This window comes from Mustela nigripes, chromosome 10 (assembly GCF_022355385.1).
Source record: "Mustela nigripes isolate SB6536 chromosome 10, MUSNIG.SB6536, whole genome shotgun sequence".
In the NCBI taxonomy this organism is placed as follows: domain Eukaryota; kingdom Metazoa; phylum Chordata; class Mammalia; order Carnivora; family Mustelidae; genus Mustela; species Mustela nigripes.
Genome location: NC_081566.1, coordinates 30,392,076 through 30,413,604, shown reverse-complemented (window position 1 = coordinate 30,413,604; position 21,529 = coordinate 30,392,076). Strand labels below are relative to the sequence as shown.

Genomic DNA, 21,529 nt, shown 5'->3' with positions numbered 1-21,529 from the left:
GAACTCTCCCCAACGGGATGACTGCTTTTCTTTCCCTTTTCTCATAAACACAAATGTGCTGTGAGTTTGTATATACGCAATGCTTTCTCCAAGATCTTTTCGTATTAATTAAATAGGCTCCATGCCCAGTGCAGAGCCCAAAGTAGGGCTTGAACTCACAACTCTGAAATCAGGAATTGGACACTTAGGCAGCCGAGTCACCTGGGTGGCTCTTTCCACGGAGATCTCCAAATAACTATGCAACAGGGCATCTGGGGGTTCAGGCGGTTCAGTGTCTGCCTTCCGCTCAGGTCATGATCCCGGAGTCCTGGAATCGAGCCCAAGGTCTGGCTCCCTGCTTGGCGGGGTCTGCTTCTCCCTCTCTGTCCCTCTCCCCTGCTCCTGCACACGCTCCCAAATAAAATCTTAAAAATGGTTATATAATTATTAGGAAAGAGATTTTAATTTCAAACTGAAAGTATATTTTCTCTATTAATCAACATATGCAATTCCTAACACGTGGTGTTAGATACAGTAATATTTTTTTTAAAAGATTTTATTTATTTATTCGACAGAGAGAGATCACAAGCAGGCAGAGAGGAAGGCAGAGAGAGAGGAGGAAGCAGGCTCCCTGCTGAGCAGAGAGCCCGATGCGGGACTTGATCCCAGGACCCTGAGATCATGACCTGAGCCGAAGGCAGCGGCTTAACCCACTGAGCCACCCAGGCGCCCAGATACAGTAATATTTTTGAGCAAAATGGGGCAGGCACGTAATTCCTTTATAGTCAGGATCCTGGGGCACCTGGGTGGCTCAGTTGGGCACCCGACTCTTGATTTCGCTCATACTGTGATCTCAGAGTTGAGAGATCGAGCCCCACATCAGGCTCTATGCTCAGTGGGGAGTGTGCTTGGGATTCCCTCTCCCTCTGCCCCAACCCCCTGTGCTTGCTCTCCTTCTGAATAAATAATTCTTCAAAATATAAAATCCAAGTGTTCTCTGAATTTTCCTCAAGTAGTCCATGATTGCACAATTGCCCTTTATTTTTTTCAAAATTTTTTAGTAATCTCTACACCCAACATGGGGGTCGAACCCACGACCCCAAGGACTGAGTCACACATTCCACCGACTGAGCCAGTCAGGCGCCCTTGACACAACTGCTCTTCGAAAAAGACACTGCAACAGGTGAAGAGATGAAGTGGAGAACACAGGTAGGTATGTGGGTGTCAGATTCAGCCAATCAGCCATTTGAGGTTGGAAGGACACAAGGATGCTCAGCGCAAGGTCTTACTCATTCTGTTTATTGGACTGAAGGAAATACAAACAATTGGGTAAGTGCGACGCATGGACATGGAAAAGGTGTATTAAAAAAAAAAAAATCCCAGTAAAGCAAATCAAAGTTAATGGAGTTTCAATTGAATAAAATTTTAAAGACGTTTAATGTACTACACATTTATAAAATAAAAGTTAACAGGGTGTTTTGTAAATAATTAGTAGAACAAGTGAAAATAAATATCAGAGACCTGAAGTTTTTATGCTTTAATGAAATAATAAAGCGAAGAAATTTAAACTACTAAATGTAATCTGAAAGGCAGTTTAAAAAAAACAACAATCAAGAAACAAAAATACCAGAACCCCCCAAATTTAAGAACATAATTCTCTGAAACACTGAATCCATCCATAGCAAATAGTTATTACAGACCAAAAGCTCTAAGTGTCAGCTAGTTCCACCACAACGCCATGGAAATCTGGACAGTTTAGGCATCTTGAGATCAGCACGTAAATTCTTTTCTTGATCTCTCCAGCTTGGTTTGTAAGTACAAACATGCGTCTGTGGGTCTGTCCCCTCGCCACACACACACACACACACACACGTTTTCAAGGAGCCAATGACAGGTTTTTTCCATCTGTGCCTAAAAATGTTACAATTCGGTTTTAGCACATTGACCCTGATAATGAAAATGCTTGAGTCAAAGATGGGGACACATCTCAATCTTATAAAAATAGAGCAGTATTAAGCAGACCCTAAACTCGAGAGAGGGTACTTCACACGTGCATGAGACTAGTAAAATTGACAAGAACCCAGAAAGTGGTTTCTAGGACTTTTGATGACTTAAGTATGCTCTCTCTCCCACACGGACACACGACACACACACACACACACACACACACACACATTTTTATACTATTAGTTTCATTAAATCCAGCCTATCTGGATTAAATAGACAGGGGATGGGTTTTTATAGTTTTTGTTTCTGCAACTATATAGGGCAGCTACTGTAACAATAGCTTAACAACACTGAAAATTTCAATTCACCCTGTTTTTAGAAAGTGTCTAAGTGTAAATAATGCAGATTCACCTCTTCTTTTAAAGTTAGCCGTTTGTAGGAAATCAGATATAGTTTTGAAAATGCAAGTGGTAATTTGGAGAGTAAGGCCGAGAGAGAGCTGCTGAAGCCTAAATGAGAGGCTAGTGGAAACTTAAACCGGGACGTTGGTACATTGCAGAGCTGGGACACAAAGGAGATTAAGAAAAAGGTCTTCTTTCCTCCCCATTCAAAAGTAGCCACTCTTCTGCTGTCAAAGAAACGGACACACAGAGCGCCCTTTCGAGAGATGTGCGGTCTGTTTAGCACTGAGCAGAGGTGATAGGGCCAGTTCGTGTGCAGGAAACAAGAGCCTAAAAAAGAAGATTTCAAGATGGGGAGGGTGGGAAAGAAGGGTTTTCTATTAATGTCGCAGAACGCCGTTCTGGAGGGAGAACACGCCCCAAAACAGAAACCGCTCTCTCTGGGGGTGGGTACGGATGAAAACACAGACCATAACTGGGACCTTTTTCCCTTCCTTTCAACTAGCCGGTTCCTTTCCTCACCTTGTCTGGATTTAGAGCTCGGGAACCCATCTGTTCTCCCACCCACTAAAATGGGCCCCTCTGTTGGGACGCCTGCCAGTTTCCTCTTCTGAGACGACTTACCTGGTTTTATAGGACACATTGGCCTGGCCTAGGACAGTAGCAGAAACGGAGCCCATTAGGGAAGCTATGTCGGTCCCCTGCCCACACTGGACCCTCACCCCTGGCTCTTCATCACCTCCCTGCCCCAGTCCTGCTCAAGTCCGACGCTGTACTAGTCATAACTGATTGTTTGGAGGAAAAAGACATTTAATTTCATACTTGCTCCAGCCCTCAATCAATGAACGACAACAAAAACATTTTTAAGCACATGGAAATGAGCCTACTAACCTGATTTTTGGAGCCCAAATTCTCCACTGTTTTGATCTATGTGCAAAAAGTATTGGTACTTTTCAGCTTATACATTTGTTAGCCTCCTGTGCTGGCCGGCCTGCGTCCTCGCTCTCCAGCCTACAGCACTGTCAGGCAATCCTAGGTCTCTGCCCCGTGACCTCACTTAGCATGGTCCCCACACAGCCCTGGGGGGCCCACTGCCTCGGCCAGCCCGGGACGTGCTCTTCCCTGGCCACTCTGAGGGTCCCTGCACCCTCGTCACCCCACGGCAAGGAATTACACTCTCTGCAGTGTGCCTCACCTCTATGCCACCGTTTTGTGGTTTTGTTTTTTACAGTGTTTTTTTAACAGAAAAACTCTGACGTGGGGCTGGCTGGGGGAAGCCCAGGCCAGAATGGAGGCCACGCTGGCCCTGAGTAGGCAGCAGTCTCGGGGAGCGTCCGTGGGGCCCCAGGCATGCTGCACTGGCTCTGCCCACCGCTGGTGCCCACCTTGCTATAGCGACTGGGCTGCAGGGATGGCTTCGGGGCTTGGGGACTCACCGAAAGCACGAGTGGGTTTAACTGCACTGAGGTAAAGAGAAGTTGCCACTTACTTATATACAGTTACCAATGAAGACTTTTATTCAAGCTCAAAGTAAAAAGTAATTTGAGTTAAGAAAAGTGAAGTACCAGATAAACTGTAACATATAGTTATTTGTAACTCAGAAGTATCAAAACAGGAATTCTTGATTCTCTAAGTGGTGGTCTCTGCAAAATGGAGCTTAAAGAAATCTTTTACATACCAATTTGATAAAATAATCTGCCGACCACGGTCTGTCACTTTCTCTTACTATGAGCTTTTGGGAGAATCCGTGCTATTTAAGGCCAATTGTGTTTGTCTTTCTTCTCCCCTCCTTCTCCCCTGCCTGTCCCTGGGGCTGGCCCTGCCCCGTGCCCATAGGAGGGTTCCTGACACCCAAGCCTTTCCTCATGCTGGACAGACTGCAGGCGTGGCTGGACCCCCAAAGGGACTTAGTATAAGCCCTTTTCTTCACCAGAATCTGATCTCGGGGGTACTCCCACTCCTCCTCCCAGCGTTAAAAGCTGTGGTCCCCCCCTTCCCCGAGCCTCTGCAGAGAAGGGGAGGGAGTCTGGAAGGAGACCAAGTCAGCTGCATTCTGCTGTTAATGGGGTTTAAAAGCACAATGTGAACATCAGGCTTTTGGCTTATTCTAAATGTGAAATCCTCAAGATTCAAAGTGCTTTTCCTCGAAGGAGACCGTTCTTTAAACTGAAGGGGGAAGGGAGGCAAGGACTACCCACAGCACCAGTTTGAATGAGGCTCGGTATGGCAATATCGGGAAAACGGAGAAGGAGCAATCTGTCAATTTATGTATCTCTACAGGTCAGAACGTCAAGGGCCATTAAGATCAAGGACTGTGAGGTTTTAAACCCAGTTCGGGTCCATCTGGAACCTGCTGAATCCTTCTGACAAACTCAAGGAGACTATGAACTTCCCCAATGGTTACGCCTCATCTCCGCTCTCCCGTGGGATCGCACCAGAACACGTTCCCAAGCCAGGAACAGCTTGGAGCGGGCTTTGCTGCGAACCTAAGCTGACTCCTGATTTCTCCTGTTGGTAGAGATTTAAAATTCTCTTTTTGAATCTTGAATTTCTTCAACATCAGGTACTGATGTTCCATCAGGAATAAAACAAAAGGGGGGACACCTTCACGGCAGGACTCTGGATTTCCTGGGCAAGTCTCACATGGGATTCCAGAAGAGCATCAGTTATACTGCATATCTAAGTCAGAGAGGAAACTTTTTGAAGCTGGTTTAGATTCCAAATGTATACAAATGAAGTCACTTTAATCCTATAAATACTTCTTAATTTATTTTTAAAAAATTGTGCTGTTAACCCTTTTACGGGGCAACAAGCTATGTGAAAAGTACAAAACTTTTTGTCAAATGTAATATTGAGAGTGCTTTTGACATAGTTCACTGGTTTATCATCTGGATCAGTATATACTGCGCAACGGGCAAGGCTAGAATCCATGAACCAAGCTGCAAAGATCTCAAGCTAAATAAGGCGGAAAGATTTTGGAGAAACAAAAGAAGGAAATTCTTTCCTATCCAATGTATACTCTTCAGACTAATGCACTCCTTCTATCAAGCCTTCTAAACTGTTAAATAAAGTTTTCCAAACAAGCATTTAAACTTCATTACACAGAAGAGCAACAAGAATGGTATCCCACCAGACAAAAGGCAGGAGGGAAAAAAATATATATACTGAGTTCAATGGGTAAGCCTGAATGTAGCACAGTTCTTCACAACCGATGGGGGGATAATTCAACATGGTGTCCAACAACGTTCTAACGACGTGCTTCATCTCAACTGGTTACTATGAAGCAAGGTGTAAATGTTTGGCCCCAATCGGGCTTTAGAAATGGTTCTTTTTTCATGACGAGCATGTCTGTCCAGCTATCAATCATGTTTGTTTGCACCAAATCCCAAGCCATTAAAATACGACTAATTTTAAGTTAAACAGAAGTCGTCTGCTCCACATTCGCCATCAACTATCCATGCTACTGCATTCCTCTGAATGAAGACGGGATGAAATGTGTTTCGGGGGGGGGAGGGGAGAAGAGGGGAGGGGAAGAAAAAAGTCATCAGTTAGAAAGTTTTAATATCAGCATCATGATATAACAAAACGTACTACCACTGAGAACAATCACACCACAGCCAAGTTCTTGGTTATTTCCATCATCATCTTTAGAACAATGTGTCTGTGTCGTGTCTTAGCCTGTATATTATAGTCTAAATTCATTACTTTGATTACTGGAGAACCCAAGTGAATAATCAAATTAGAATCTCATACTTTAAAAATGAACTTTCAAGTAGTTCTGTGGAACAGGAAATCTTTATGAATAGATGACAAAATAAGAGAGGGGGGACGACCTGGCAGTCCAAGGTAGGAGGGCATCTGGGACCGTGTGCTTCACTCACTCAGCCCGAATTCTGTGCTATCTTCCAACTGTCTGTTTTTGGGAATGGGTCAACAAGCCTCCTGGATACAGTTTAGCGGCTGTACCAGGCACAGTCCCGGGCTGGCCATCACTTGTCGGCAGTCACACACAAATGCCAGCACCCAGCCCTCAGCACCCCACTGGGCTACTTTCAGTCTCCACGGACCTGCCCACTCATTTCACAGAAATGGGGCTGCACTTAAGTGGTCTTCTGTGTCCAGTGTCTTTCACTTGGCGTATTGATCTGAAGATCCGCATTGCAGCGTTGGCCTGCTTAGTCCTAACCTACTTGACACTCTCCTTAAAACAACACCGTATGGAACTCTACTGTTAGAATGAAAGGTCAGCAAGTTCGTTTTTGAAATGGGAGTCAAATATTTTTGCTTAAATGACTTACAGTATGCTAGGGTGTCATGATTTTTGAATGTCATTTTCTTCAGCCTCATGCATGTTTTCCAAAATTTCTATTCCAAACAGGTATTACTTTAATTAGTTAAAAAAAGAAAATTCAAATAGGGGAAAGAACCCAGAAGATACCTACATAAAAGGCATATAGCCAAATACCTAAGTTTTACAGAAACTGTTCTCCTGTTTCAGGTATCTGTGAATGTATTCCTGGGGCTGCACCTGTGCTGCCAGAACACAAGGCAGGGCCGTGGCGGTGGAGCGGACCCCATGAGGCCCAGCTCTGGCTCCCCTGCTGCCTCGGTGTCCACAGCCACTTGCTCCACCCAATGGCGGGGCAGCACAGGCATCGTCTCTGAGCTGGGTCTGAGGTGTACCTGCTTACCAGGAAATTCTTTATCTACCTAATGTTTCTCTGTGTCTCCAAATCGAACACGGCTCCTTGAAGAACAAACTTCCAAATGACTGATAAAACGAGAGAAGCAACTAGAATCATGGTTATGGATCTGTAAAACACCAGTCGTCCAGAGAGTCTTGGTTCCAGCGATGGTCCCAGAGGCACATGGGCTGGTTCCATGGGGACGCGCAGACACGCTCTGCACACGTATGCAGCAGGTCTCAGTCTCACCCACATCCTCTTCCGGCCTGGCACGCTCACCAAACCGTGGGTGCTCCTTCTCGCTGACATCTAGGTGGGACACGCGGGGAACAAAAGCCTCTTCATCTGTTTTCTGGGTGACTCGCTTCCTTCTAAGGAAACCAAACACTTCGTTTGCTCTGTTTGAAAGAAGAGCAGCACATCCTTCCCGTATGAGCTCTCATGGAGTCTTCTCTCCAGCGTTGCTGTCTAGCTCAACTGAGCCATGTCCTCAAGGGAAAACCCTTCCACCCGGTCTGTGCCTCTGTCTTCTCCCCCACGGAAACAGGGGAGGACCCTGCTGTCACAGGGCTGTGATGACGGTGTGCCAGCTGGCTGGACACACTGCCTGGCCCTGAGGTGCAGGGCAGATAGCGGTGTCCTTCTCTCTCCTGGTCATGCCTGGTGCACAGGGAACCACACGGTGTTACAGGGACTTATTCGTAAGAGCAAATCGTTCTGAAGTTGTTCAAATTTTGGAATATTAGCTAGTTCTTATGGGTGTGAAAGTAGAAAATGCTTCCTGCATCACGAAGCAAGACTTTCAAGATTTGTCGAACTGAAAAAACTAAACAGCTACACAGCTATAAATGCGGTAGCGTGCTCCCCTTCGTGCTCCCCAGTGTCACACATGTGCACACATGCGTGTACCACAGACACACAACCACACACACACACCTGTATCTCAGGTTACTGAAACTCCTTCTGAGGAGAGAAAGTACACAGTCTCTAAAAGAGGGAGGAAATGAACTCTATCCCACAAGTACTGCTGGGCCAGGTGTCACCAGGAGGAAACACAGGGATGGTGTGCGGTGGTGTTACCTTCGATATTCTGGTGGTCTATAAAAGGTGCTGGTCCCCATATTCTAACAGTGCCATCGTCTGAGGCGCTGGCCATCATGGATGGGATCTGTGGGTTCCAGCTCACACAGTTCACTGTGCGTGTGTGCCCTGTCAGCTCCGCGATTGGCAGTTCGCTACGTTTGTGCCAGATGTAAACCTTGTGATCTGAACAAACAGGAATTCAGAGAAAAGTCAGGGAATTGACTTCAGCAAAACCAACTGATCTGAAATTTATCATCATGACACACACAACATAGGACTCAATTATTAGAATTTAATATGACGTGAATAGTTGAATAAATCACCTTATGATCACCTTTTTGACCCAACAAACTTTTCTCCTGCTAAAGGTGACTGATTCTCTCAAGTCATCATAAACTCTGCCATGTTCCTTAGTACCTGAGAGGTGGATCACAGTAAAGATCTCCCATTGGAAACAGACATAGGACAGAGCCAATAAACGCTCCGGTGATGGGTGGCGCCTGAGCTGCACTGCGCCAAGCCAACGGCAGCAGGAATGTGGGCACAGCCAACCCTCTGCAGGGCAATCTCTGCGGCCGGGTGCTCGTGTTTGGCTCTGCTGCCGTGAGGTGGGTGCCACACTCCTGCCCTTTCTGGGGAGGGGGCCCGAACTGCTGCGGCCGCCTATCCAGGCTGAGTGGCCCGTAACTGGTGAGTCTTCACCTGTTCAGGAGGACCGGACTCACCCGACTATGTAGTGAGGGTCCAACATGTTTGTGTATGAAGAGCTCTGAAAAGAGCCTGGCACAGAGTGTACCCCAGGTGTCATCGCAGGTGACGGGGGCACACAGAGGGCAGATCCCACAGGAGGCACAGGAGTGGAGATGTGGGAGCCCCCGGGGACAAGCTTCCCACTGGGCAAACTTCAGCGTGCTGCGGGGTAGCTCATTTGTGGTAACAGAGTATGTCCTGGTTTCACAGCGTCTAACTTGAAGATGAAAGGCTGGGACTCCCTCTGAGCATTCTATGTGTGTGTGGGAAGCAGGAGCCAAGACACTCACTGGAGAACTGAATTATACTTTCCTAGAAGGTATATGTTGTTCAATCATTTTCCCTTGCATAAAATCAAGTAAGCAAAAAAAGTGAAAAAGGGGATGCCTGGGTGGCTCAGTCTGTGAAGCATCTGCCCTCAGCTCAGGTTATGATCCCGGGGTTCTGGGATTGAGCCCTGGTTTGGGCTCCCTGCTCGGCGGGAAACCTGTTTCTCCCTCTCCCACTCCCTCTGCTTGTGTTCCCTCTCTCTGTTTCTCTCTGTCAAATAAATAAAATCTTAAAAAAATAAACAACAACAAAAAAACCCCAGAGAGAAAAAACAGTAGATTAGTTACGCTTCCCCTTGAACCGAGGAAGTTCTCAAAGAAAATCACATTGAAAAGTGTGAGTGAGTGGGGACCTGCTCACCGCCAGGGGGAAATGCCTTGTGTGCACACACCCAAGGACGGTGTCTGCTAGAAAGGCAGCAAGCCCAAGGACTGAAGGGGTCAGGGTCAGAGTGACAGGCTTGCTGACTGAGCTTGGCTGACTGCTGTAGTCCATGGAACCCACGGCTTGTGCTACAGTAAAAAAATAAAGCAGGGTTTTCTACACATTGCCTGCCCACTGGAAAAGCTTGCATAATAGCATAACCTTCTTGGGAAAACATTTTCTAATTGCTCTATTTTACACTGACATTCATGTACTTGGTGATTTGGAAGGTTCTTAGAACACATTTTTTGCGAATAAATGACAAATGGATTAACGTGACCATCTTGGGACATGATGCATTCACCATGTCCAGCTGGTGTTGAAAATGTTCCTCAGGACCATTCTAAGGCACCTGAGTTGTCAGAACGCTCATCTCTTCACCTCACAGTTCATTTTTAGCCCTAAACAGAACATAATGTGGTCTGATTAATGATGATTCATCATTAGTTCAAAGTCAGTTTGGGCTTTAAAACAAAAGGACTGACATCACTAGGGATAATGGTAGCCACATGTATTCTGAAGCACTTCTCGGGCTGATGTAATGTTTAGAAAGGCTGTGGGGCATAACCAAGAGGGGAAGCCCCCCAGAAACAGAGCTGAATGGAGCTCAGGAAAAAGACCTGGTGGGGGTGGGGAGGGCGCCTAACGAGCAGGTAGAAGGCTTCGGGTGCTTGGACCGTGCCAAAAGAGGAGCCAGAGCAGAATCTGCAAGAAAATAACTGAAAAGATGTGAACTTTTCCAAAGTGTCACCTACAAACCAACTCTCCTCTCTCCTCAATCTTACCTGATTTTTTTTCTTTTAGAGAGAGTGTGAGTGGAGGGGAGATGCAGAGGGAGAGGGAGAGAGAGAGAGAAACCCAAGCAGACTCCCCACTGAGCATGGAGCCTGACGCAGGGCTCAATCCCATGACCATGAGATCATGACCAGAGCTGAAATCAAGAGTCAGATGCTCAAATGGCAGAGCCACCCTGGTACCCTTACAGATTTTTTTTAAGAGAAAGAAATAACAGATAAATTCCTATGCTTCACAGGACTCCCTAAAAGTCTTTGTCCTAATTCCCAAATATACCTTATACATAAAGGGAAAACTCATGTGTTAACGCTTATCCATCGAGATCAATTTTTTGTCAAGATAGGCGTGGTCAATACTTTGGATGATAAATGGAACACTGACAAAGAATCCAGTTTCCTGGTCTATGTTGTAAGACTAGATTCAGCATTTTTTTAATTTTTAAAGTTTATTTATTTATTTGACAGAGAGCGAGAGACAGCGAGAGAGGAAACACAAGCAGGGGGACTAGGAGAGGGAGAAGCAGACTCCCTGCTGAGCAGGAAGCCCATTTCGGAGCTCCATCCCAGGACACCAGGATCATGGCCTGAGCCGAAGGCAGACGCTTAATGACTGAGCCACCCAGGCACCCCTAAACTCGGTATTTTTAAAAGTGACTGAATTAATGTGCTACTGTAGTGCTCAGAGCAGCACAGAGTGCACTTAAGAAAAATGTGCTAAATGAGATTTTGCCATTATTTATGCTTCTAGTGCCTTGAAAGCACACTCTTTTAATACTCAGCTTTTAATACTTTTAATAGCTTTTATTTATTTATTTTTAAAAAGATTTTATTTATTTATTTGACAGACAGAGATCACAAGTAGGCAAAGAGAGAGGAAGGGAAGCAGGCTCCCCGTTGAGCAGGGAGCCTGGTGTGGGGCTCGATCCCCGCACTCTGAGATCACGACCTGAGCCGAAGACAGAGGCTTAACCCACTGAGCCACCCAGGCCCCTCACTTTTAATAGCTTTTAATACTCAGCTATCTGTGTTGCCTATTTGAAACAATTCCTTTTTTCTTTTTTAAGATTTTTTTATTTATTTGACAGAAAGAAACAGAGAGCAAAGTAGGCAGAGCATCAGACAGAGGCAGAGGGAGAAGGAGGCTCCCCACTGAGCAGGGAGCCTAACCTGGGATTTGATCCCAGGATCCCGGGATCATGACCTGAGCCCACTGCAGATGCTAATCCACCTGAGCCACCCAGGGGTCCCTCGATTTTAAGCAATTTCTATTTTAAATTAGACTGATGACTTTGGGAACAGGCCTGTCTGGAATACTGATGTTAGCAGGCAGGAGAGTACATGTATTTAGAAAGTAGCAGAGACAATTCTAGAATTTCAGCTTTTCTGAGACTACGAAGAATCATGAAACTAAATTACTCTCTTCGGCCATTAAAGAAACACTGCAGATCCTAACTAAAGTCGAATTTGTCTACAATCAGGTAACACATCATAATTGACTTCATAGATCCTACAAGCCTCTGCACACCACCACAAAGGAGTACTGATTTAACTAAATCTTGGTTTGATACAGAGGACTCAGGCATTCCAAAACGGGGAAATGAACAGTGTACTTGAGAAATAAAACTCAAATTTTTAATCTGCATTTGCTCGAGACATGGCTACCCTCATGCACTGAGACGAGGACAGAGCCCCCATGCCGTCCAGATACACGAATTGATAGTGGCATGCACACAACTCACCTTCACTGCCACTAGCGATGAAGTCTTCGTTATGGCCTCCGAAACATGAATGGATCGTATAAAACCCTTGCGTGACACCTTGATACTTTCTTACTAAAACTCTGTCTTGCAAGTCCCATAAATGAACTCCCTGTAGGCAAAAGAAAATAGATACACTTATTCTTCCTCAACTCAAAAAAGTTTTACACTGTGAATATCCCTTTGCCTGACGGAACATTTTCAATTCCATTACACAAAATGATAACGTTCTGACACATTTAAGATTGACTTTGCAAACTTAAGAATCAAACCCATAGGTCAAGTTTAAGAATCTGTAAAAATATTTATTTATATAATCATGTATCAAAAATCATGTATTTTGAACTAAGCTAAATCTTTATAATTATAATAAACTTACCTGAGTTGCTACATTTAACAAAGCTAATCGGCCATTCTTGGAAATAGTAAAAGACATAATGGGATGATCTTCTTGTACTCTGTAACCAGAAAACAATCTGTCAAAAGCAACATACTAAGAATCAAGAACATTCAAATGACCAAAATATAAAATGTTCTAGCTTAAACACTGCAATTTTGTCTATAATCAGTATGACAAACTGTATTTCAATCAAGAAAAAAATTCTGAGTTAATGGTTACAAAGCACCAATCCATTTTAGGGTCAAGTTCAAACCAAAACATAAAAACTCTTCTCAAACAGCGAGTTCCACCACACATTTTAATACAAATCAAATAGTTATTTAACGGATAAAAAAACAGTTACATGTTCCTATCTGTAAGGTCCTCAAAGTTGTACCCCCGGATCCGCTGGTGTGTGTCTGATGCCAGAACAGTCTTGCCGTCGCTCAAGCACCAAAGGCATTGCACTCTCACCCCTTCCCAGGAATCAAGGAGGTTCCCGTCTAAATCCTGAGGAGAAATTCACTATTAACCCCATTATGAAACAGTTCTCGGAAAGCAAAGAACCAAACGAATCTCAGCAGCATCTTTTAGTACTAAGTCTGTTTTTTCCTGTTCCACTTATTTGTTCCATAAAGTGGTTTTCATCATGAAAATGTGACTATAGGTCCAATTTCATTACAACAATACCTCAGGGGAAGGGGGACAGAATCTCTGGGAAATCCATCTTCCCTTCAATAACCTGCCAGGCACAAATAAATACAATACATACAGGGAAAGAAGAATCCCAAGTTCCAAGTGAAGGTCTCACTTCTACTGGGAAAGAATTCAAATGTTCCTTTAAAATGCACTATACTTGGATCTGTCCTCTAGTATTCAGAAGTTGGGATATGGAAAAGATTTCTATAAACATTAATTACAGCTTTACAGAACTCAGAAGCTGTTAGGACATTTTAAAAACATTACCAAATTTGCAATGTGTTCTACAGATCAAAGCTCTAAGGGGCATCCCATTTCTGTTCCACAGATGGGGGAGCTGCCGAGTCCTGGGTCCTGATGGTGTCAACACCATAGGGGACAGTGAGGTCAGCAGAGATACACAGGGTCATCCTGCAGCCAAGGATTCAAGAGTAAATGGCTTCGCTGCCGGAAAGTACAGCATGGGGACCAGCGGGACTGCGAATCTCAAAGTTGCTAAGAGAATAAATCTTAAAAGTCCTCATCACAACTGTGTATGGGAACAACTAATTTCTGTGGTGTTCATTTTCAATGCATATGAATATCAAATCATTATGTTCTATACCTGAAGCTAACATAATGCTACATGTCTATTATACCTATGTTGAAGGAAAAATAAATTAAAAAATCCAAGTTGTATATTAGCCCATGGATAGAAACTCCAGAAATAACTTTTTAAACTACTGGGAAAATCACAATAGACCAATAAAGTGTATTGAGACAAATGGGGGGAAGAAAAGAACTCAAGGCTCATAACCAGGCTTTGGGGACAGGACACGATGTTCCATGAGTCCCACGGCCGGCTTATTAAGACACCAGTGGTTTGCAGTGGCTACATGGAGGCCTCTATGATATGTGATCTTTAGCTACACTGAATGATTTACGGAATTCATGATCTTGTTTAATCTTTGTTTAATCCTAAGACCACACGTGGAAGTGCTCACTGGCAGTGGGCCGGGCTGTGATGCGAGACACAGACATCAGACGGACGGCCATGGCAGTCTGCCTTGTCACAAGATTGGTCACTGAGTCCCTACTTTCATCACCCCATGAGCCCGAGATTAATGGGGCAGACAATAATCAGAAGTTACTTCAAATAAAGACTGGAAGGTTCTCTGGTAGTGCCCATCACCACTTTTAGTCCTCACATATTTAAGATAGTCAATTCATGAAATTCAGCAGAGTTTGGATACAAAACCTAGAGCCTCAAAAGAAGTGCTAAATATTTTCAATCCTGTAACATGAGAAACTTATTTATGAAGACAAAATATTTAGTAAAATAATTTTTTAACAGTTTACCAAACTTGAAGTCTAGACTTTGTACAAGCATTTAAAAATGGTTACAAAAAGAAAAAACTGCAGAAAGTTCTACTGGACAGTGCTTATTAGAAAGATAGCTAAGTAGGTCTTCACACAATCTATTTCCTAAAAGATAGCGAGTCAAGTGCATTTTTTATTTCAACAAATGGAGCAGGCCGTGGACAGGGCAAGAGGTACTCACACACTGGTAGAACTGGCCGCGCTGACCTCCAGTTACGAAGCGTTTCCCATCTGGATTCCAAGCCACGCTTGTCAAACTGTCCTCATGAGACTGGCTCATTTTTGTCCTTAGCTCTCCCGTCTACAAAGAAATAAAACTGTGGCTAAGACCTTCAAGATAGGCTGCTGCTTCTTCTTCTTTTTTTTTTTTTTTTTTTAAAGATTTTATTTATTTTTTTTGTCAGAGAGAGAGCACAAGTAGGCAGAGAGGCAGAGGCAGAGGCAGAGAGAGAAGCAGGCTCCCTGCTGAGCAAGGAGCCCAATGTAGGACTCAATCCCAGGACCCTGGGATCATGACCCGAGCTGAAGACAGCCTCCTAACCCACTGAGCCACCCAGGTGTCCCTCAAGATAGGCTTCTAAAGTGAATGTATAAAGAAAAAAAAAATAGTAACTGGGATATCAGGTTCGTTGGTGTTCCTAACAAGAGAAACAAACTATTCTAACTGGACTTACAAAAAAGCCAACCAGTGCTCAGAGGAGGAAGAAACGGGAGCTCAACAATGCTCCACACAGGTGACTCCAACAATAGACCTGATGACAGAACCTCTAATAAAACTCTCATTCTCAATTACATTTATAAATCAAATCATATTTTCTTGTCAGCAGCTCAGTGCTACACTCTCTACTCCCTCCGAGATCCCCCTACTTGTCCATGTCCCAGACTGCCAGTAGCAGTTCCTCAAGAACATGATGAATGGACAGAAAAACTAGGTCCTTGAACTAAGGCAAGGGGGCAGCAGTTCTCAATTATGTGAAATTTCGTATCTGAGATGCTAGAAAGGTAGTAGGGAAGATGGGAAGAGAGAAATGAAAATTCTTTTTCTTTTTTCTTTTTTTTTTTTTAAAGATTTTATTTATTTATTTGACAGATAGAGATCACAGTAGACAGAGAGGCAGGCAGAGAGAGAGAGGGGAAGCAGGCCCCCTGCTGAGCAGAGAGCCCAATGTGGGGCTCGATCCCAGGACCCTGAGATCATGACCTGAGCCGAAGGCAGCGGCTTAATCCACTGAGCCACCCAGGCGCCCCTGAAAATTATTTTTCTGATATCTAATTTCATCTCAACTAAAAGTACAGAAAAGAGGCTTTTGTACAGTTTAGCATAGCTGTTTTAAAGGATTCCCAAGTAAGAAAGACTATTTACTGGTTACAACCCGAAGATGCCCATCTGTTATTTTTTCTAAGTTACTGAACTTAGAAGGTAGACACATACCATTTAATCTAGTCTTGATTCCATTTTGTTCATGGATTAGAAACAGGCTCTGAGAGATAATAGCTGCCCTTGGCATAATAAAAAATACCTGGGCATAATTTTCCTGTGAGAAATGGGTAATCAAAAGTAAAAAAAAAAAAAAAAAAAAAAAAAGTGAAAACAAAGTGTATGATCAGGGAACAGGGGCAAGTACTAAAGCAAAGAGGGCATGAAAACAGAAAGCCAGCCAGAGGTCTCCCTTTACACTGGAAAAAAAAAATCAGCAATTTAAAAATCTTCCCCCATGCTGCTAATAGGTCTCGTCCATTTATCTTTTCTGGACTGCTGGACAGAAACAGTTTTAAGTTCAGAATCCCATGTACACATGCAGAGGCTGAATCTTCTGCATTTTGTGTTCACACATACGTTAACACACTAAGTGCTGAGGACTTAGAACATCCTCTGTCTAGAAACTCAGAACTGACTCACAGGAGGACTAGAGACACCATCAATTTCGAGTCTATTACTGGAGGATCAGGACTCCACACATCTTCTCTTGAGGGGCAAACAAAAAGCTTTAATGGGGAAAAAAAACAACAACAACCCATTTTGTCTTTTAGGTCAGATTCATCCCAGTCTGTTCTACTGAGAGAAAGCAGTCTCCTCCTCTGGGCTTTGCCGCCCCCCGAACCCAATCACAAACACTGATGACACACTGGTTTGATAAAAATGGCCTAAAGGCATTTGGGGAACAACTGGGGATTTTTAACTACGAAACGAAAATTAGATATTAGAGAATGATAGCTAACGTTCTTGAAAAAGCTGTTATTTTTTAGAAGGTACATGCTTCAGTATTTGGTATCAAACATCACATCTATAATTTCCTTCGAAATGTTTTGGACATGGATGTCTGTGTGTACACGTCTACATGCATGCATGCGTGTCCACACAAAATATACAGAATGGTCAACGCAGAGTCCCAGGTGGTGGGCAAGGGTCACCACTGTATTCCACTTTTCTCAATATTCAGTGACCTTCCTACTGAAAAGCCAGGGTTGTAACGTAAGTAGTAAGTAAGCAGTAAGAAGACTGCTATGTAACAGCAGAGCAGGAATTACAGCGGATCACCCTCAGGGACATCTCAGTATTCGCTCTGTCCTCAGCACGCTTGTGTGTAGTTTCAGCTCTACTCTCTCAGTACAAACCAAGTCACATACAAACCAACTCACAGTCCTACCCTATCAGTGCACAACAGTACCCTCAGACCACAGCATGGACCATGCCCTCACCTCGGGGCAGAAAAATGAAAAGAATAGCATCTAACCAGCCACCTTACAGAAAGAAGTTAAAAAAATTAAATTGGAATTATAAGGTCTTTAAAACACCATACAAAAATAATGGAACTAAATGCTAATTTTTGTAAAACAACAACACAGGGATCCTGGATGAAGGTCAAGTTTGGGTTTACAAACAGGAAGAGAGCCCTTAATAAAAGCACTGAAACATCATTATTTTTCCTAAACTAGATCAACATATAAAACAGTTAAGGAGATGACAGTATGACCGCCACCAAAACGAGAGCTCTGGTTCCCTGCAGACGTTTGCACACTTGAAAGGTTAAGTTTCATATACAATCATCAAATTATGAGACCATCGTAAAAACCTGCTTGTAGAAAAAGTACCGCAGTAAACAGTAGGAATTCCACAGCACAAAGCACAACATTTCTGAAAATACTCTTTCGTCCTTCTTTTAAATACTCTTATGCTCAGCATGACATTTGGGTTGCTAAGCGTGGACACCTGGGCTCTGTCACGTGGGACCCACTCTGGTCGCTGAGGCTGGGTGGCTGGCTGTGTTCTAGCAAGCATCAAGCTACAAGGAATGCGTGAAGGATGGGCCCACTGAACGGAAAGGCTCAAGAACAGACGGAACGTGCTCACTTGGACATTCCAAAGCCACAGCTCAGAGCAGTCATCTGGGCCACAAGCAACAAGGTAGCTGTCGTCCGGACTCCACGCGATGTAGGAGACGCCGTAAGCATGTCCTTCTAAGGTTTTGAGCAGTTTTAGCAGGTGTGTATCCTAGGAGGGAAGGACACGACTTGGTTAGAGTCCCCAAAGTCCAGTTTTCTGGCATTGGAACTGGAACAGCAATAAGCATCTATTTGGACAGTGTAATGGACTCTGAGGAGGTGCTCACAGATTCACCAACGTTCCCTCCCCAAAGGTCCGATAGCTCATGAGCTCATAAAGCCTCACTCATGCGGTGACATCTCATGGGCATCTACTCCACGCCAGGCATGGTGTGCCAGATGGAACTCTAACGACGACACAGGCTTTATGCCCGTGAGGCTTCTGAGGAAACCAAAAGCACTAAGAGCGACCTCTCATTTATTTCTGAAAATACTTGACTGAGATAAAACTTATGCACCACAGAATGCACCCTTCCAAGTACACAATCCCATGACCTTGAGTATATTCAAAGAGTTATGCGGCCACCACTGCTATCCAAGCTGAGATCTTTCTCATCACCCCCACAAAGCTCACACTTGTTAGCAGTTCTTTCCTGTCTCCCACACTCCCTTCTCCACAGACTTGCCCGTTCTGGACATTTCATCCACATGGGATCCCACAACGTGGGGCGTTCTGTAACTGGCTTCTCTCGCTCAGCGGAATGTTCCAGAGTTCATCCATGCTGGAGCGTGCATCCCTCCTTTCCACTGGTCGATAGTCCATTTCATGGATCTACCCTCTTTTGTTCATCCATTCAGCAGCCAATGAGCATCTGGCCTGTCTCCAGCTTCAGCTACTATACACAATGCTGCTAGGACTGCACAGACTCTGGACACATGTGCCAGAGCGGAGCCATAGGCTCTAGGTGTTGTGTTCTGAGGAACCGCCAACTGTCTTCTGAGTGACCACTACTAAGTTGCTCCTCGGAATGAGTGCTGGCCACCAACACTACTTTGGCCAGGTCTCCTAACCCGAAGGCTATGTGTCCCTTCCCTGCCCCATATGATAGGGATGGAGACCAAGACCACCCTGGTGAGAGCTGCTGGCCTCTCAGTAGAACGGACACCTCTGCTTGAGGTTAAGGGGCTCAATTTCCCTGTAAGGGGCAAGCTGCTGAAGATTTTTAAGCTGCTGAATACATAACAAGGGTGTCTGGTTTTAGGAGGAGAACATGCATGATGATGTGGCAGATGAATCAGAATGAACAGATCAGGACATGGACACCCCAAAAGGGCCAACACAAGCCACTACGGTCACAAGAAACGAGGTCCCAAACTAACATAGTGTGGACTCCGAGAGGTCAGACCAGAATGTACTTGGGATGTAAAATACATACGACAGAACGAGACGAGAAATGTCCAAAGACCACCTACAGGTTTCTGTTGTATGGGGCAAGGATGTGCACAGCAAACAGAACAAGAGGGACTTGGCTGGAGGTGGCTAAAAGTGACTAAGTGTTAGACTTTGGTCAAAGATGGACTAAGACTGGTACCATGCCTGTGGAATTCTGATGGTGAGGACCCAGAAACAGTTAAAAATGGGTCTGGGGGGCACCTGGGTGGCTCAGTCGGTTGGGCATCTGACTTTAGCTCAGGACATGATCTCGGGGTCCTGGGACAGAGCCCTCAGTTGGGCTCTGTACTCAGAGGGGGCGTCCACTTCTCCCTCTGCCTCTGGCCCCCTGCCCGACTCATGCCTCTTTCTTCCTCAAATACACATCTTAAAAAAGGGGGGGGGGGGGGGAAAATGGGTCTGGAACTCCTCTGATAAAACTAGGTTGGGAAATTTGTCAGAAATGTCACTAACAAGTGGATGTGTTTAATATACTGACCCTACCTTTATTATTTACTCTATCACCTAGTCCAGACCACCATGTCTGATAAAAACTAGCTAACACCGTCACTGCTTCTGACCCCTTGCCAGGAGAAGGCAAAAAGGACAGGGGTTTGTGCAAGAGTGTGGTACCACTGGTCAGAGAGGCCGCCAGCACTGAGCAAGCAGGATGCCTGGGCTTTGGGATGGGCTCAGTCACAGTGGTGCTTCGGACACACACAGTCTCTTCTAAACTGATGATAAATGACCTCAGAAGTATTTAACTAAAACACTAATTCAGCACATTAATATAATCCTGTAAAAAACTAAAGCTGAAAATAAATGGGGATATGAATGCTAGATCTTCACAAGTACAGTGTCTCTACACTAACCTATGTCAAGTGGAAATACCATGTTCATGGAATCCACTTAACTGTGCTCAGATTCTGGGTCAGAGAATGGGCAAAATGTTTTTGCGGAGCAAAGGTAAAAAAAACCTGTTAAAAGAAACCTGTTTTGGGATCACATCACCTCAAATCTTTTTTTCTTCTTTAAGGAGGTGTGGGACCCAACTTGGGGCTCGATCCTATGACCCTGAGATCATGACCTGAGCTGAGGTCAAGAGTCAGATGCTTAACCAACTGAGCTACCAGATGTATCCATTACCTCAAATCTTAATGTCCTTCTCCATGTGTTGCTTTTCATCCATTAAAACACATACACAAAACACACATACTCAAAAAGATCACCAATTTTCTTATAAGTTTTTCCAAAGAGTATTTGACATAATAAAATACTATCATACTAAACTCTCAAATCCATGGCATCTCAGATTGGAGTGAAAGCATTAACTCTACGTTTCCCAAGCTAAACTGGCCATAAAAGCCCTTTACTCCTAACACCTACTCTAACAAAGGCACTCTGGTCTAAACTCCTTAGCCAAGTGCACCAGATCCTCCTGGACTGGTGGCCTCCAACTCTGCTAACCTCATCTCCTACACTGCACTGTAACCCCGAGACTGCCCAAATGCCAGCCACGTTTTCCTTTCCCATGTCCTGCAGGGGACAGTACTAACTGGTTTGCCTCGGTAATAGCTGACTCCTTCTGTTAGGACTCACTTGTCTTACTTTCCAGTTCCAATGGGTTTCTCTTTTGAGCCCCTGTAGCACCCATCACAGAACAATTACTCTGTAATTGTTATGAACTTGTGGTAAAGCCTCACCGTAAGCTTGTGCTCAATAAATATGTGCTAAGCGAAGGGCATGGTTATATACTGCTGCCAAAAGAAATTGTAATAAAGCACAGTTTAGTATGCTTTCTGTTCAGGTATCTTGCAAATAATTGCTAAAATACAACTCCTCAGAACAGTGTTCAGAGGCCACAACTAGATCCACACTGTTTCTCTAGTCTAATTTCCCACTCTTTGCCTTACTCATCTTATTCTCTTATCTGACGGTGGGGGAGGGCAAGATCCCTCCCTTCCCAGAATGCCCTCTCCTGTCCCCACCTGTGTTGTGCCTGTCAAGGCTCAGACCAGGTGCTCTCACCTGGGCAGCATTCTGCACTTTCACAATACTCTGCACATCCTGTGTGAAACGTACTTCAGGGTGTAAATTACTCCCTTTCTACATCGTGTGTTCCTTTCCCAGATGTCACTCTGCAGCCTACAAGCAGTCACTTAGGGTAGAGGCAGGGATTCTTGAACT

At 44.5% G+C, this 21,529-nt stretch overlaps 1 protein-coding gene across 2 annotated transcripts in view; it reads right to left on the bottom strand.

The window, feature by feature from the left end:
* Positions 1-1,262: 1,262 nt before the first annotated feature.
* The window catches only part of WDR26 (WD repeat domain 26), a 43,564-nt gene continuing 23,297 nt past the window's right edge, over positions 1,263-21,529 (bottom strand). For both annotated transcript variants that reach the window (XM_059412924.1, XM_059412923.1), the window contains exons 8-14: positions 17,939-18,079; positions 14,768-14,887; positions 12,893-13,038; positions 12,529-12,607; positions 12,132-12,261; positions 8,093-8,278; positions 1,263-5,800 (exon numbers count right to left, since the gene is read on the bottom strand). In XM_059412924.1, coding sequence (XP_059268907.1) covers positions 5,775-5,800; positions 8,093-8,278; positions 12,132-12,261; positions 12,529-12,607; positions 12,893-13,038; positions 14,768-14,887; positions 17,939-18,079 — 828 coding nt within the window. In that variant the 3' untranslated portion in view covers positions 1,263-5,774. The remainder of the gene's footprint in view (positions 5,801-8,092; positions 8,279-12,131; positions 12,262-12,528; positions 12,608-12,892; positions 13,039-14,767; positions 14,888-17,938; positions 18,080-21,529) is intronic.